The 15,662-nt window shown below is 40.7% G+C and overlaps 1 protein-coding gene across 2 annotated transcripts in view; it reads right to left on the bottom strand.

Annotated features, from left to right (window-relative positions):
* Window positions 1–14,153, bottom strand: part of LOC133497509 (V-type proton ATPase subunit d 1) — an 84,004-nt gene extending 69,851 nt beyond the window's left edge. For both annotated transcript variants that reach the window (XM_061813406.1, XM_061813405.1), the window contains exon 1: window positions 13,939–14,153. In XM_061813406.1, the coding sequence (XP_061669390.1) occupies window positions 13,939–14,065 (127 nt within the window). In that variant the 5' untranslated portion in view covers window positions 14,066–14,153. The remainder of the gene's footprint in view (window positions 1–13,938) is intronic.
* Window positions 14,154–15,662: the final 1,509 nt, after the last annotated feature.

The raw sequence follows: 15,662 nt of genomic DNA on the forward strand, positions 1-15,662 counted from the left end.
CCTTGTAGCCTATTTCAGTACACATGGAAGCTGACAAGTGTGGGAAAAAAATACGAGATTTTCAGAAATCATACTTCATTAGTGTAATCAAGTAAAAAATGAGTTAAACCTCATCTCTGTCCTTTAGCAAAAGCCTGTCTAAAGGAAAATAAAAATGGTTCCGTTACATCAAACACTCTCCTGAACACATTGTCCTTCAAGACCTTTAAAGAATGTAAAACATACCTAATACCCCTTTAAAGTTCAGTGAAATCAATAAACCCAAAAATCACAAAAGATTATGTCCAATTGGGTTTTGTGTCTTGAAAAATTGTGCAAGTTCTTTTAGATCAAAATGAAACTAATTTTGGTCATGGGGAAAGGTCACAGTTCACCATTTTCCTCAAGATCCTGAAAGACCCCTGCTCATCCGCAGTGAGCAGGGCACCTTTGTAGTATTCTTAGTGTGGAACAGCAAGTTATTTTGGGGTTTCATGACATCTTTCTTCTTGGATTCATTGAAACTGTTCACGTCAGGAAGGAGGAGGATAATTAAGCTGTGACCACTTTTTTCTGCGCTTTAGAATCGAATGCTCAGAGAATTCACCACTGAAAACAGTCTTGAATCTCTCCTTCTCTCCAGAGATCGATAGGACTCGAGTCTCCCTGATTTTGAAGAAGCGCTGGATCTTGGTGAAATCAGTAGCCTTACATTTATAGTCATAGCTATTCCAGTATTTTCCGTACTCGTGGGTCACACCGTGATTTTTCTTCATATCCATGTACTCCACACTCGATGCATTGTGTTGACAAGCCAATGCTGGTGTTTTGTCATCCCCACTATGTTGAGCTGGTTTCTCCTTAAAACAGGTGAATTATCCGGCTGCCAACAACTATGTTTCCCAGTTGTTGAGCCACAAAAGGTTACATATTGGAAATAAGATACAACAACTTTTTATAGCATGTGACCCGATGCAAGTTTCTTATTAGTGCAGCGGATGTATTGTCTTTTCTGGATTTACTGGAATGGCGGGTAGCTAGCTTTGATGTTACATTATGTTTTTACACTCATAATACATGGCACATAGCGTGTTTTGCAGCAGTTTGATTTCACCAGCTTGTAAATGTGATGAAGAGATGGGGCTAAGGGGCTGCTATGAATATTTTTCTGGAAATGGCATTTAGCGGGTTTTACACCTGAACCCTTCAAATGTACCCTGCGATTGCCTGGCAACCAGTTTAAGGTGTAACCCACCTCCTGCCGTAGATAGCTGGGATAGGCTTCTGAAGTCCTTTGACTCTTGTGAGCATCAGCGGCTTGGAAAATATATGGATGGATGCTTTTCAGAGGCTATTTGTAAATACTAAAAGCTTACGGCCATGATACCCTGATCATCAGATCTCCGAAGCTAAGCGGGTTTGGCCATGGTTAGTACTTGGATGGGAGACCGCCTGACAATTCCAGGTGCTGTAAGCTTCAACTTCAAGATAATGCGTATCACGGGGGAAAATGACCCTTAAAACGTAGATCAAGTCAAAGTAAATCACAATCTCATACATATTATAGTTAGCGGGGCGGGTGGGAGTGGGGCGCTACGCCGCAACTGCCGTAAATAGGAGGCCGGCTTGCTAGAACGCGCCTTTATGTGGGTGTGCTCAACGTATTGGCCACACCTGAATCAAGCGACAAGGTGGATGATGACTTTTCTTTTTTTTGGAAACGCCGTCACACGATCAACCAAAACATCCTCGCGATCGATGCATTGAGCAACCCTGGTGGAACTGAATTTCCTTTGACATGGCTCATTATGTTGATGAATTTCAATGTAAATGCGCTCGTAGTACGTGAAGAAGCTCTGAAAATGCTTGTGGCATCACTTCCAGACATGCTCAGTACGGTTAATTTGCATTTCCTGTTTCCGGGTGAAGACAGATTGTTTAGGAGCAGGCTTGTTTAGTTAACAACGTTCATGAAATAAACGCGTAAATTAATGTCAAGACTACACAAAATAAGCGACGTCTTTCCATATCTATTTTTTTCTACTCGTAAGAAATTTTACGCACGTGATTTTTCGTGCTCGACTGTGCAGATTTAAGAGTGCGAAGGCACGTGAGTGCAGTCGCGCTCGTCATATGTGATTAACTAAACCAAGCCAACTATGAACTATAAATTTGAAAGGTCGCTCGCAGGTTTGTTTCATTTTTTTTTTTAATCCACAATGATATCCTTGTCCGTTTTTCTTGGTGTAAAACTGAATTATTGCTTGCAGAATATCTTTAGCAATGCATGTTGAAAGCTAAATGATGCTTCCAAACAGTTTTAAGGTTAATGTTATGTTGCCTACTATATTTAAAATACAAAATTAGCTTTTTGTCCACGGTATCGTGTGTGCTTTCATCCTCGATCAGGCTGTACCAAGGTGGGATTTTAACATTAGACACCATCTCATCCTGTGCTTTCTACTTTGGCTTCAGACCAGACCTTTTTTACTCAAAAATGAGAAAATCTCATCTAGTTTCACCACTTTTTCTTCTAGTAATCACATACCCTGACATTCATTAAATCAACAGCACTTATTTTTTTTTTTTTTTTTTACTTTTACCATTATTATTGCAAGAAAACAAGCACCATGCTCTACGTAGCCCAGACTATGTGGGTGTAACTATGAGGGTACCCCTTTAAGAGCCGTAGGGGGGCGGAGTCAGATACACAGCAGGAGACCTGTGCTTCCTTGTCTAAAAAAAAAAAAAAGTTAGGGTGTGATTTGTATATTTCTTTTTTATTTGAAATATTTCTAAACACAGCTATGAAGCAACATTCCAAATATCAAGAATTCTAAAAATTTAACTCTTTTTTTACAGAAACATTTCTGTTTATTTGTTCTTTATTTTTGTGTTGCTTGATCACGCCTCCCCGAGAGAAAGAGTTGCAAGAGTTGGTAGCGAGGATGTGCAGGGTCTGAGAGGATTTTGTCTGCTCTTGTCCTAGTTTGGGTAGTGAGCAAGAGAGTGGGGGAAGCAACAATCCTTTCAGAACCTTTTGTCCATTGCAGTCGGCAATTGTACTTTTTTGTGGGTGCCCCAAACCAGATTGTGATGGGGTGGGGGCTGGACGACAACATTGTGGTGATTCTATTACCGCTGTTTAAAACTATCTCAGCAGCTCTTGTGGTAGCCCATGCTTCCTTCGAAGCCGCAGGAAGTATATCCTCTGCTGGGCCTTTTTGAGGATGGAATTGTTGATTATCTCCCATTTCAGGTCCTGTGAGACTAATTCAGAGAAGGTTAAAGATCTTGATTTTTGACACAAAACAGTTGGACAGCGTGAGGGGCAGCTGTGGTGAAGGATGTCTTCCGAAGTCCACAATCATCTCTAGTCCTTAGTGCGTTCAGCTCCAGGTTGTGTTGGCCACATCAAAGCTCTAGCCTCTCCACTTCCTGCCCATACACAGACTTGTCACTGTCTTTGATGAGACTGATGGCGGTGGTGTTATCTGCAAATTCACGAGCTTGACAGCCAGGTACATTGAGGTGCAGTTGTTTGAGTCGAGCGAGAAGAGCAGCGGGAGCAGGACACAACATTGGGGTGCCCCAGTACTGGTGATGCATGTGCACTGTGTCCACAAGACTAACCTTCTGTATCCTAACCGTTAGGAAACTGTAAATCCACTGACACATGACAGGGAAGACGTTGACCTGGAGAAGCTTGGAGGAAAGGAATTCAGGATGATGGCGTTAAAAGAAGAGTTGAAGTCCACAAACAAGGATCCTCTAATTGGTCCCCATGCTGTCAAGGTGTTTTAGGGCAGTTGTTTGTGTAGAGCAAGAAGAGCAGTGGAGGCAGGACACAACATTGGGGTCCCCAGTACTGGTGGTGCATGTGCACCGTGTCCACGAGACTCACCTTCTGTATCTTGACCGTTAGGAAACTGTAAATCCACTGACACATGACAGGGAAGACGCTGACCTGGAGAAGCTTGGAGGAAAGGAATTCAGGATGATGGTGTTAAAAGCAGAGTCAAAGTCCACGAACAAAGATCCTCTAATTGGTCCCCATGCTGTCAAGGTGTTCTAGGGCACTCACATTTGAAAAATGTACGGGTGTGGTCAGTCATGCCCGCAGATATAAAGTTACACATGTGATTAGGGATGGAATCTCAAGACCTTAAAATAACTTACTGAGTTGTGATACCCGAGTATGTAGTAGTTCCTTAATACAGTGAAGCCATTGTAAGAACGTTCTCTCTCTCAGCAATATGACGGCACCCACTCTTATCGCTTACACCCAGCACCAATCTGTCTCTTATCAGATTCTCTCTGAGTTGTCCATGCTCACAGGAAACAGCCTTCTCCCTTAATTTTGTCACAAAAAAGTCAATGGGCTCTCCTTCGTCTTGCTTCCAAATACCAAACATATACCTTTCAAATGTGACGTTCCTGGCTGGCTTGAAATATTCCTCCAATGCGTCCAGAATGACTCTGAGGTCCTTTCCTTGTTCTGCAGAAAGTCCCAGGTTGTGTTTGTATATGTGACGGCATTCACTGCCAATCACTCTTCGCAAAGTCGCCACCTGAACCTCTTTTGCTTTGTCTTGAATTCTGATCTTAAGTTGTCCCATTTACTTGCCAAATCACCACCCATCTTCATCTCCTCCAGAGGTGGAATGTTCACTGCCATGTTAATGTCGCTAGTTTGGCCCCTTATTAATCCCTTCTGCTCCTTCGGTCATTACTTTTTTTTTTTGCATCGTGTGGTGAAACAGCGTACTAATCCACGTTATCGTCTCTTGTTGTAGCCACTTCAGACACTATGTTTGTGTGTGTCAACAATAACGACGCGAGACAGCTTTGAATGCTCAGTAGACCTTGTATTCAGTCACAGCGCTGCACATAATGGTGCGCTTCCGCATACACCACTGGAACAATCCATTGAGCAGGGGGTGGACACTACCATTCCTAACACATGCTCAGTACAGTTAAGTTGCATTTCGGGTTTCCGGGAAAATACTGATCGTTTAGGATCAGGCTTGTTTTGCTACCAACATTTATGAAATAAACAAATTAATGTCAAGACTACACAAAATAAGCGACATCTTTCAATATTTATGTATTTCTACTCGGAACAAACTTTACGCACGTGATTTTCATGCTCGACTGTGCAGTTTTCCGAGTAGCATACGCGCCTGTGAAATTACAGTGACTGCTAGAGTGAAGTGCAGTCCCGTGTTCACTGTATTGTCTCCAGACGCGTTTGCCCGGTATTCAAGCTGCAGTAGGTCTAGCAAGGGACCTGTGACTTCTTGAGGTGCTCCACCACAAGGCGTTCAAAGAACTTCATGACCACAGACCTCAAAGTGACAGGCCTGGAGTCATTGCAGGTTTCTTGGGGACCGGAATGATGGGGAGAGCATTTGAAGCAGGATGGCAATTCAGACAGTTCCAGAGATCTGCTGACGATCTCTGTGAAGAATAGAGCAAGTCGGTCTCCACAGACTTTGAGCGGGATGGGCACACAAGGTCTGGGCCCGCCAATTTGTTTATCTTTTGTTGTTTGAAGGTGCATCTCATGTCCAGTTTGTGGATGGTTAGGTCAGAGGTCTTGAAGTGGTCAGTGATGCGGCATGGTTGTTGTGGGGTGTCAAAGTGTCCATTTTGAATCTCAAGTAAAAGATGTTCAGATCGTTAGGTTGCCTACTATTGTTCTCCACATGGGCAATGTCACTTGTAATTGGTTAGCACGGTTTGTACAAATTCAGAGAATCAAAATCCCACGAATTTTCCATGACTTTCCAACTAGTCAATACAAAATTCCATGATTAATATTGGATTGACTGGTTGTGGCAGACAGCAATATTTCAGCTATATGATTGTGTGTTGCCACTTAAGTGCCAAAGCTTAACAATGTAGTAGGTGCATCAAAATAACTGAAATTTATGATTATTAAAAATATAAACATTACAACATTATGCAAGTGTTTAAAAGGATTGTTGATAAGAAACTCATTGGCTTTGCGTGTAATCACCAGGGACATGGGCATGCTTTTACAAAGCCATTTGCCTTTGAGTTTGCTTATCCTATCATTACAACATAGCAGTAAAGCACGCTCGTAAGTGGTTTCTTATCTGCCGTGTTGTAAGGCAAGAGTCCTCTTCAGTTACGAAAGCTTTATGCAAGCAAGCCTTGGGCTTCAAACTTGCCTACAACCCAGACAGACCAACATGGTGTAGAAGCCACTGCAGTCGTCACCAATAATTATAGAGTATAGTGAAGTTCGAGTCTGAATTGATTAGAGGGTGAACATGCTCATGGCAGCAAGATAACGCTTGAGAGCAGGATTTTGATTTAATCGGATTTTCATTGTTGCTGTTGTTTTTATGCGGAATTCGAATCTGAAATCTGTTAGAGGAAAATAAAAACATAAAATACAGAAATAAATTACATAATGTAAAATTTTTAAAATGTGGAAATATTTGAAAACTGTTAAATTTTTCATTGTCAATATTTTATCAATGGCACAAGATATCCAAAACTTTCCTTCCATTTGGGAATTAAGTACTTGAAGAATCATGTTCTGAGGTTTCTGTTGAGATGGTATGCAGCTTAAAGTTCGACTGAAAATCGGATGAAAATATTTCGTTCTACTTAAAAGCCTGCATTTTCTTTTCAAAATGATTAACATTAAAGTCTGTCCCAAAGTGGTAACTATTACACATTGTGGTTTATGTTTGTGAAATATAACAAAATCCAGTCACTCACCTTTGAAAAATTTATGGGTGTGGTCAGTCTGCCCGCAGATAAAGTTATGGGTGTGACTTTAAAATTGCAATGTTACAATATAAATGTCAAACGAACGAAAAAAATACATTGTTAATTAAACCAACCCAACTATGAACTATAAATTTGAAAGCCAGCTTGCAACTTTGTTTCATTTTTATTTAACCCGCAATGATATTCCTGTCTGTTTTTCTAGGTGTAAAACTGAATTATTGCTTGCAGAATATCTAGCAATGCATGTATGAAAGCTGAATGATGCTTCCAAACAGTTTTAAGGTTAAGGTTATGTTGCCTATATTTAAAATACAGTATTAGCTATTTATGCACTGTATTGTCTTTGCTTTCATCCTCGATGAGGCTGTGCCAAGTTGGAATTTTAACATTATACACCATCTCATCTTGTACTTTCTACTTTGGCATTAGACCAGACCACTTTTACTCAAAAAAAGAGAGAAAATCTCATCCAGGTGCATCACTTTTTCTTCTATTATTCACATAACCCGATCTTCATTAAGTCAACAGCATTTTTTTTTAGTTTTACCTTTACTATCGAGCGTAAACACAAGCAGCATGTCTTACTCTTTGCTCAACGCTGCCCAGACTGTGTGGGTGGACGGTGTTTGTAACTATGAGTCCACCCCTTTAAGAGCCGAAGGTGGGCGCAGTCGGGTAAAATATCAGGAGACCGTGTGCTTCCATGTTTGTGGGGGGTGGAGTCAGGCTGTGGTTCACTGCTGGATTAGTTTTCGTGTGCACTGAGAATGTCTATGTATTTCTACTCGTCACAAATTTTATGCACTTGATTTTTCGTGCTCGACTGTGCATATTTGTCAGTGCGATCACGCCTGTCAAGTCAACAGTAAGTGAAAATCCCATGAGATTCCCTAACCCAACCCAAATATTTTTTATTTACCGGTCTTTCCAAGACCTGGAAAAGGCAACGTTTCTTTCCACATTATTCAAGAAATTCCCTGACCCGTTCGAACCCTGGGTTCGCGATCCTAATGTATACCAGACTGATTTGGGGCTGTCAGGACTAAATACTTTTTCCAGCTTTGCCGCAAAATTCTTGTTTACATTGTTAATGACCTTAGTCAGCTTGTTTCTTGTGAGATTGTAAAAAGACCAATCCCTGCTATGACATGGGTCCTCTTTAGCCTGGTGAAGTTCCTGAACTTTGGCAGTAAACGACTGCTTTTGTGAAAGGATTTTGTTGGGAGACACACCTCCTCACAGAAACTGACATACGATTTAATGGCATCCGTATCATCATCTTGGCTGCTAGCTGGTTTTTCATAAACAATCTCGTCTTAGCAACCACTTCACGCCAGGCCGCGAAATGCTCCACTCAAGAGTTTGAGATCACAGATTGATGAATCCAACAGAACCACATCATCTGCAATGGATACAAGATGGGGCCTACCAATGTGGCCACCTCCAGTACATGCTGCCTGGTACTGTTTACGTTTGTGTATGTCGGTCATCTCGGGTTTCAAGTACAGTGCCTTGTGAAAGTATTCGGCCCCTTGAACATTTTGCCACATTTCAGGCTTCAAACATAAAGATATAAAATTATAGTCCTTTGTCAAGAATCAAAAAGTGGGACACAATCGTGTAGGGGAATGAAATTTATTGGATATTTTATACTTTTTTTGAACAAATAAAAAACTGAAAAGTGGGGCGTGCAATATTAATCGGCCCCCTTGCATTAATACTTCATAGCATCACCTTTTGCTGCAATTACAGCTGCAAGTCGCTTGGGGTATGTCTCTATCACTTTTGCACATCGAGAGACTGAAATTCTTGCCCATTCTTTCTTGCAAAACAGCTCGAGCTCCGAGTTTGAGAGAACGTTTGTGAACAGGAGTCTTCAGCTCTGCCCACAGTCTTGATTTTGCATTGTGGCCAAAAAGTTCGATTTTGGTTTCACCTGACCAGAGCGCCTTCTTCCACATGTTTGGTGTGTTTTCCAGGTGGCTTGTGGCAAACTTTAAATGAGACATTTGAGTAATGGCTTTCATCTTGCCACTCTTCGATAAAGGCCAGATTTGTGCAGTGTTCGACCGATTGTTGTCCTATGGACAAACTCTCCCACCTCAGCTGTAGAGCTCTGCAGTTCATTCAGTGATCATGGGCCTCTTGGCTGCATCTCCGATCAGTCTTCTCCTTGTTCGAGGTGAAGGTTTAGAGGGATGGCCGTGTCTTGGTAGATTTGCAGTGGTCCGACGCTCCTTCCATTTCAATATGATTGCTTGCACAGTGCTCCTTGAGATATTTAAAGTTTGGGAAATCGTTTTGTCTCCAAATCCGGCTTTTAACGTCCCCAGAATAGTATCTGGGACCTGCCTGGTGTGTTCCTTGGTCTTCATGATGCTCTGTACTTTAAACAGAGCCCTGAGCCTATCACAGAGCAGGTGCATTTATACAGAGACTTGATAACACACAGGTGGATTCTATTTATTATCATCAGTCAACTTTGGATAATTGAGAGATCCTCACTGAACTTCTGGAGTGAATTTACTGCACTGAAAGTAAATGGGCCGAATAATATTGTACACCCCACTTTTCAGTTTTTTTATTTGTTAAAAAAAGTATAAAATATCCAATAAATTTCATTCCACTTCACAATTGTGTCCCACTTGTTGATTCTTGACAAAAAAAAAAAAAATTGAAATTTTATGTCTTTATGTTTGAAGCCTGAAATGTGGTGAAAGGTTGAAAGGTTCAAGGGGGCCGAATACTTTCACAAGGCACTGTACATACAAAATCATTTGCTAACCATTAGAGTGTTCTCCAAACTTCTTTTTCAAAAAAATCTCACCAAGTCGCTGAATCTTTTTCCAGAGTTACTCATTGGTGGTCTCTACGGAATGTCACATCGAAGAGGCTCACGAGGTGGTACACGAGTTCAACTGCGGAACACAGGACATGGACTGGCACTTCCGTCGATGTATCTTGCGAATATATGCTCCTGAGCCAACAAAATGGATGAACTTCAGCTGGATCACGGGAAGCTTTGCTGCTTGAAAAGTACAACATGGTGTTAAAAACAAAAAAAGCCTGGCCACCTGCTATATATTCTCTACATTGAAACCAACTCCTCAGAAAAGCATCAAATCTCCACAGCCCATTTCATGGGACTGCTATTGTTCGTCGTCAGTGCCACGCCCGCTCGATAACACGTCAAGTGTTGGATGTGTGTATTCTGGCTCAAGTGGCCAGGCTTCAACATTGTATGTCATGCTACTTTTGTTTTGTTTTTTTATAATTATTTTTTTCACAAAAATCGTCCACAAAATGTTAGATAGTGGACGTTCTCCGTTCGGTGACACGTATCCACGAGCAATGGGGGGTCAGAACAGGAAGCACTGCAGGCGTGCCAAACGCTGAATGGCGGTCAGTTTTCCAGCCCGGCTCATTGGAATGTCTGAGCGAGAGAGGAATTTTGGTAATACTTTTCCAATTTAGAGAGGTTTCTTGGGGAAATCTGTGGATAACTCTGGCATTAAAAGAAACACTGAACCTTCATCTACAAACTTTTAATGTGTGCTCCCATTCCTATTAGTTTCACCAAAGTCTTCCTTTAAGGACATATTCTTCCAAAAGTTCAGACAACCTCTATCTCTACTAGGAAAAGATACAGAAATGATAGTACTGCCACTCAGTTTATGGAGACTGTGGCTGTGCCACAGACTGTGAATGCTGAGACAGTCGATGAACTTTTGGACAATTTCACCTCGAAAATCAAATGCCATGAATGCTGTTGCTCCTGTTAAAACTAAGACCATCCTGAGGCAACCTAGAACACCACGGAGGACCACAATGATGGTCAAGAGCTCTAAATCGGAATGGAGGAAAGCAGACGCAAGTGGAGAAAAACTAAACTCCAAATTGACTATGACCTCTATAGACAGTGTCTTTGTAATTTTCACCAAGAGTTAGAGCTCGACAGCAACACTTTTCTGAAATCATCAGTAAGAACCTCAACAATACTCGTGCTCTATTTTCTGTGGTTGACAAGCTTCCAACCGGCCCGAAACAGATAGATCTAGAACTCCTAACAGCTGACAAATGCAATGAGTTTGCCTATTTTAGTGGAAAAATACAATCCATCCGGTAAAATGTCAGCACAAGTCAGCAAAAGGATAGAATGATCTCACATTTGAAGCCACCCAGAAAAAACTCTTGTCAGAGTTTGATACAGTTGAGAAAATTGTAGAGAAAACTGTACAGCAGTTGAAACCATCAACAACCTGTCTCAACTCAATAACATCTGACTTTTTCAAAACTATTGTGAAATCATTGCTACCTGATTTGCAGCAAATAATCAATTGCTCACTTCAGTCTGGTGAGTTTCCCAAAGCTTTCAAAGTAGCTGCTATTAAGCCTCTTCTAAAAAACAGAGCACTGGACGACTCCATGTTAGCAAGCTATAGACCCATTTCAAATCTCCCGTTCATAGCCAAGATTCTTGAAAAAGTTATTTTTAATCAACTCTGCAATTTCTTGAATTTAAATGAACTTTTTGAAAAATTTCAATCAGGTTTCCAAACTCATCAGAGTACAGAATCTGCTCTTATCAAAGTGCTAAATGATATAAGGTTAAATACCGACTCAGGAAAGGTGTCAATTTTGGTCTTGTTCGATCTCAGCGCGGCTTTTGATACGGTAGATCGCAATATACTGCTAAACAGGTTGGAAATGTGGGTAGGAATAAATGGAACAGTCCTTAAATGGTTTAGGTCCTACTTGGAGGAAAGGAGCTACTTTGTGACCATTGAAAATACTGGGTCTTAGTAAACGGCAATGACCAATGGGGTCCCTCAAGTGCCAGTTCTTGGACCTCTCCTGTTCAGCCTGTATATGCTACCCTTGAGTCAAATTCTTCAACACTTTGATTTTGACTACCATAGCTATGCAGATGACACATAGTTATATTTATCAGTGTCTCCAGATGAATACAGTTAAATTGAGGTATTGTGCCACTGTCTAAATCAGATAAGTGGATGAGCCAAAATTTTCTTCAACTAAATCACAACAAAATTGAGAATTGTTTTTGGCAATAAAGAGATTTGGTGTTAGTAAACACCTACACTATCTTTCAAAGACCAAGTCCAAAACCTAGGTGTTCTGATTGATTCCGACCTGACTTTCAACAATCATGAAATTAATCACAAAAACTGTCTTTTACAATCTGAAGAACATATCTAGAGTCAAGTCATGCATGTGTCAAGCAGACCAGGAAAAGCTCATCCATGCTTTTATCTCAAGTAGACTTGATTACTTTAATGGTCTGATCATATTACATGCACTCTTGCGGTTTAAATTTTTTTAATATATATTTTCTGTCATTTTTATTGTTTTTATCATGTTTTAAATGTATTAAATGTCTCTTTGTTTTCAAATGCCTTTAATCATGTAAAGCACATGGAGTTACCTTGTGTATGAAATGCGCTATACACATAAATTTGCTTTGCTTTGCTAAAATGCTTTAGGAAGCTACAGATCATCTACTGCTAGTTTTCATCAATGGACTGACAATAGACACTGCCATAAATTACGCTAGATTCTAATACATCATGAAATGAATTGATTTGATTATATGAATACTTGAAATTGAATGTCAAATGATTATTGTGGTTTTAGGTAACAACTACATACTCTGGTATAACAACTCAGTAAGTTATTTTAAGGTCTTCTATTTTAAATCCCTAATCACACCCACATTTTTATATTTGCGGGCATGACTGACCACACCTGTACATTTTTTCTAATTTGAGTGACTGTAATATGAACTGTATCTTGACAAGGTAATGTTAATCGTCTCCCATTTAATGGTGTTTTGAAAAGATTTTTTATCGATTACGAATTTTCAGGGGCGCTGCCATTCTGGCGAGTCACATGACCCTCCGTCCGGCGGAGCTCGGTCGTCAGACTCCGCCATGCGGCGGAGCCGTGAGCTCGCTCCCGGCAGCAGAGCTTGCTCGTCACACTCCGCGTCATTCCGCATGAAGAACCATCCGAATGTTCAACATTATTTACAGCCACAGGTTCAAATATTTATGGAAGTATTCCTCCGTCTTCCCAATCAACCGATAATGCTATTTCTTCATGAGATGCGGATAAATCTGAGAAATCAGTGATGGGCATAATGGTGTCCCATATAATTAAGCCTTTGAGGCGGCACCCCGTACGTTACATCTGCACACATAGGTCATTTGACTCGCCACAATGGCAGCACCCGTGAAAATTCGTAATCACCAATAAAAATCTTCTCAAAACACCATTAAATGAGAGATGATTAACATTACATGATTATCATGTCAAGATATAATACATATTACATGACCTATTGGATACATTGTGGATCCAAACCATCGGAATTTCCCTTTAAGTTGTGAAATGTCAAGCAGAGACCTTAAAATTTCAAATATTGCAAACTATTTGGAGCAACTTAAAATATTGTTTTTTTTTCTCTTGACCAACAAAAGGGATAAGGATTTCTGCTTTCATCAGATGTGTCTGTTTCCTTTGGTATATTTCCATCAATCTTCTTCGCCACTTATCCTCACAAGGGTTGCGGGAGTGCTGGTGCCTATACCAGCTGCCATCGGGCAGGAGGCGGTGTACACCCTGAACTGGTTGCCAGCCAATCGAAGGGCACATGGAGACAGACAACAGTCGCACTCACAATCACATCAAAGAGTAATTTAGTGTGTCCAATTAATGTTGCATGTTTTTGGGATGTGGGAGGAAACCGGAGTGCCGACAGAAAACCCTCCCAGGCACAGGGAGAACATGGAAACTCCACTCAGGCGAGGCCGGGATTGAACCCTCAGAACTGTAAGGCCAACGCTTTACAGCTGCGCCGCCCTCATAACCCACTTAGACAAAATAATTTAATTATGTGGCTATACCCTTATTTTAACATATAATAGTATTTTCAGCTTTTATCAACTATTGAGGACAGAACGTTGGGAGTTACATTGAAGTTCCCATTTGACTGATGATAAATACCAAACGAGTATTGCGTGTTAGAGTTAACACCTTGCTAGTGTGAAAATAAATTACAGGCGGGGAAAATGCGCAAGCTTGAATAATTTTATTATGTTTAACCGGCCAATTTGTGCATGAACTAGCATGACGGGAGTAACCTTGCACTGCTAGCGATCATATTAAACTCACCTTCGAGGGTCTCACATTGGACAAGGTTTAAATAATCAGCTTGAGAGAGTATTCCAGCTTTAAATCCCCTGACCAGGCCCTCGAGGTAGCCGTTATCGACGTTAAAATAAAGCTCAGAAAAAGGCATATTGACTGTTAGAACCAACCGACTACTTGCTAAGGTATAGCATTAGCCTTAACATCAGCTGACCAAACCATGTGACTGTCCACCTGACCGGCTCTGTCACCAGTTTTTATTTGACCGCAAACTGTGACACGTTTTTTAACTGACAAATCATCAGTTTTTGTCAATATAACATTGAAAGAATATATATACATATATATATATAAATACAGGCTGTCCCCCCAAAAATATATACACACTTTAAAAATGTGTTAACTTGATGTTTATTATACATCTAATAATTTTCAACATGTAAAATAATTGAAAGATTCAATTTTTGTGTTGTCTTGATATATTTCATAACAAATAGATGAGGCGTATTTCAAAGGTATTCAATCTTTACTTGCACGTTCTTGAACATGAACAAACAAACCGCTCTCGGGTTCCTTCTGCGTCTCCCCCATCCGGCGACTGAGCGTGCCGGGTAACGTAGGAGCAATCTAACCCATAACGCCACATCTCCCAGCCAAGAAAGAAATATCTACCACTTAAACAAAAATTAAAATCAACATATGGTTCCTGTTTTAACTTTTTTCTTCTTAGCATTGGAACTGATTACACACAACTGACAACAATCTGCGTAAATATTTTTTTCCAGTGAATAAGAAAATAATAAAGTAACAACAACTTATGAACATTATATATATATATATATATATATATATATATATACATATGATTTTTAGCCACTTATCCTCACAAGGGTCATGGGGAGCACTGGAGCCTATCCCAGCTGTCAATGGGCAGAAGACTGGGTACACCCTGAACTGGTTGCCAGCCAATCGCAGGGCACATAGAAACAAACAGCCACACTCAGAATCACACCACGGGGCAATTTAGAGTGTCCAATTAATGTTGCATGTTTTTGGGATGTGGGAGGAAACCGGAGTGCCCAGAGAAAATCCACGCAGGTACGGGGAGAACATGCAAACTCCACACAGGCGGGGCCGGGTTCGAACCCGCGTCCTCAGAACTGTGAGGGCAATGCTTTACCAGCTGAACCACAGTGCTGCCGGCTCTAAACAGGAAGATATAAAATTACATCTTTTGTCATGAATCAACAATAAGTGGGACACAATCGTGAAGTGGAATGAAATGTATTGGATATTTTAAACTTTTTGAAGAAAAAAAACTCAAAGTGTGCCATACAATATTATTCAGGCCCCCTTGCAGAAATACTTTGTAGCGCCACCTTTTACTGCAATTACAGCTGCAAGTCACTTGGTGTATGTCACTTTTGCACATCAAGAGACTGAAATTCTTGCCTATTCTTCCTTGCAAAACAGCTCGAGATCAGTGAGGTTGGATGGAGAGCGTTTGTGAACAGCAGTCTTCAGCTCTGCCCACAAATTCTCGATTGGATTCAGCCCTGGACTTTGACTTGTCCATTTTAACACCTGGATTTGTTTATTTGTGTAGATTTAGCTTTGTTTGTGATTATTGTTCTGTTGGAAGATAAATCTCTGTCCCAGTCTCAGGTCTTTTGTAGACTCCAACAGGTTTTCTTCCAGAATAGTCCTGTATTTAGCTCCATTCATCTTCCCATCAATTTTAACCATCT

Source organism: Syngnathoides biaculeatus, chromosome 3 (assembly GCF_019802595.1).
Source record: "Syngnathoides biaculeatus isolate LvHL_M chromosome 3, ASM1980259v1, whole genome shotgun sequence".
Lineage (NCBI taxonomy): Eukaryota > Metazoa > Chordata > Actinopteri > Syngnathiformes > Syngnathidae > Syngnathoides > Syngnathoides biaculeatus.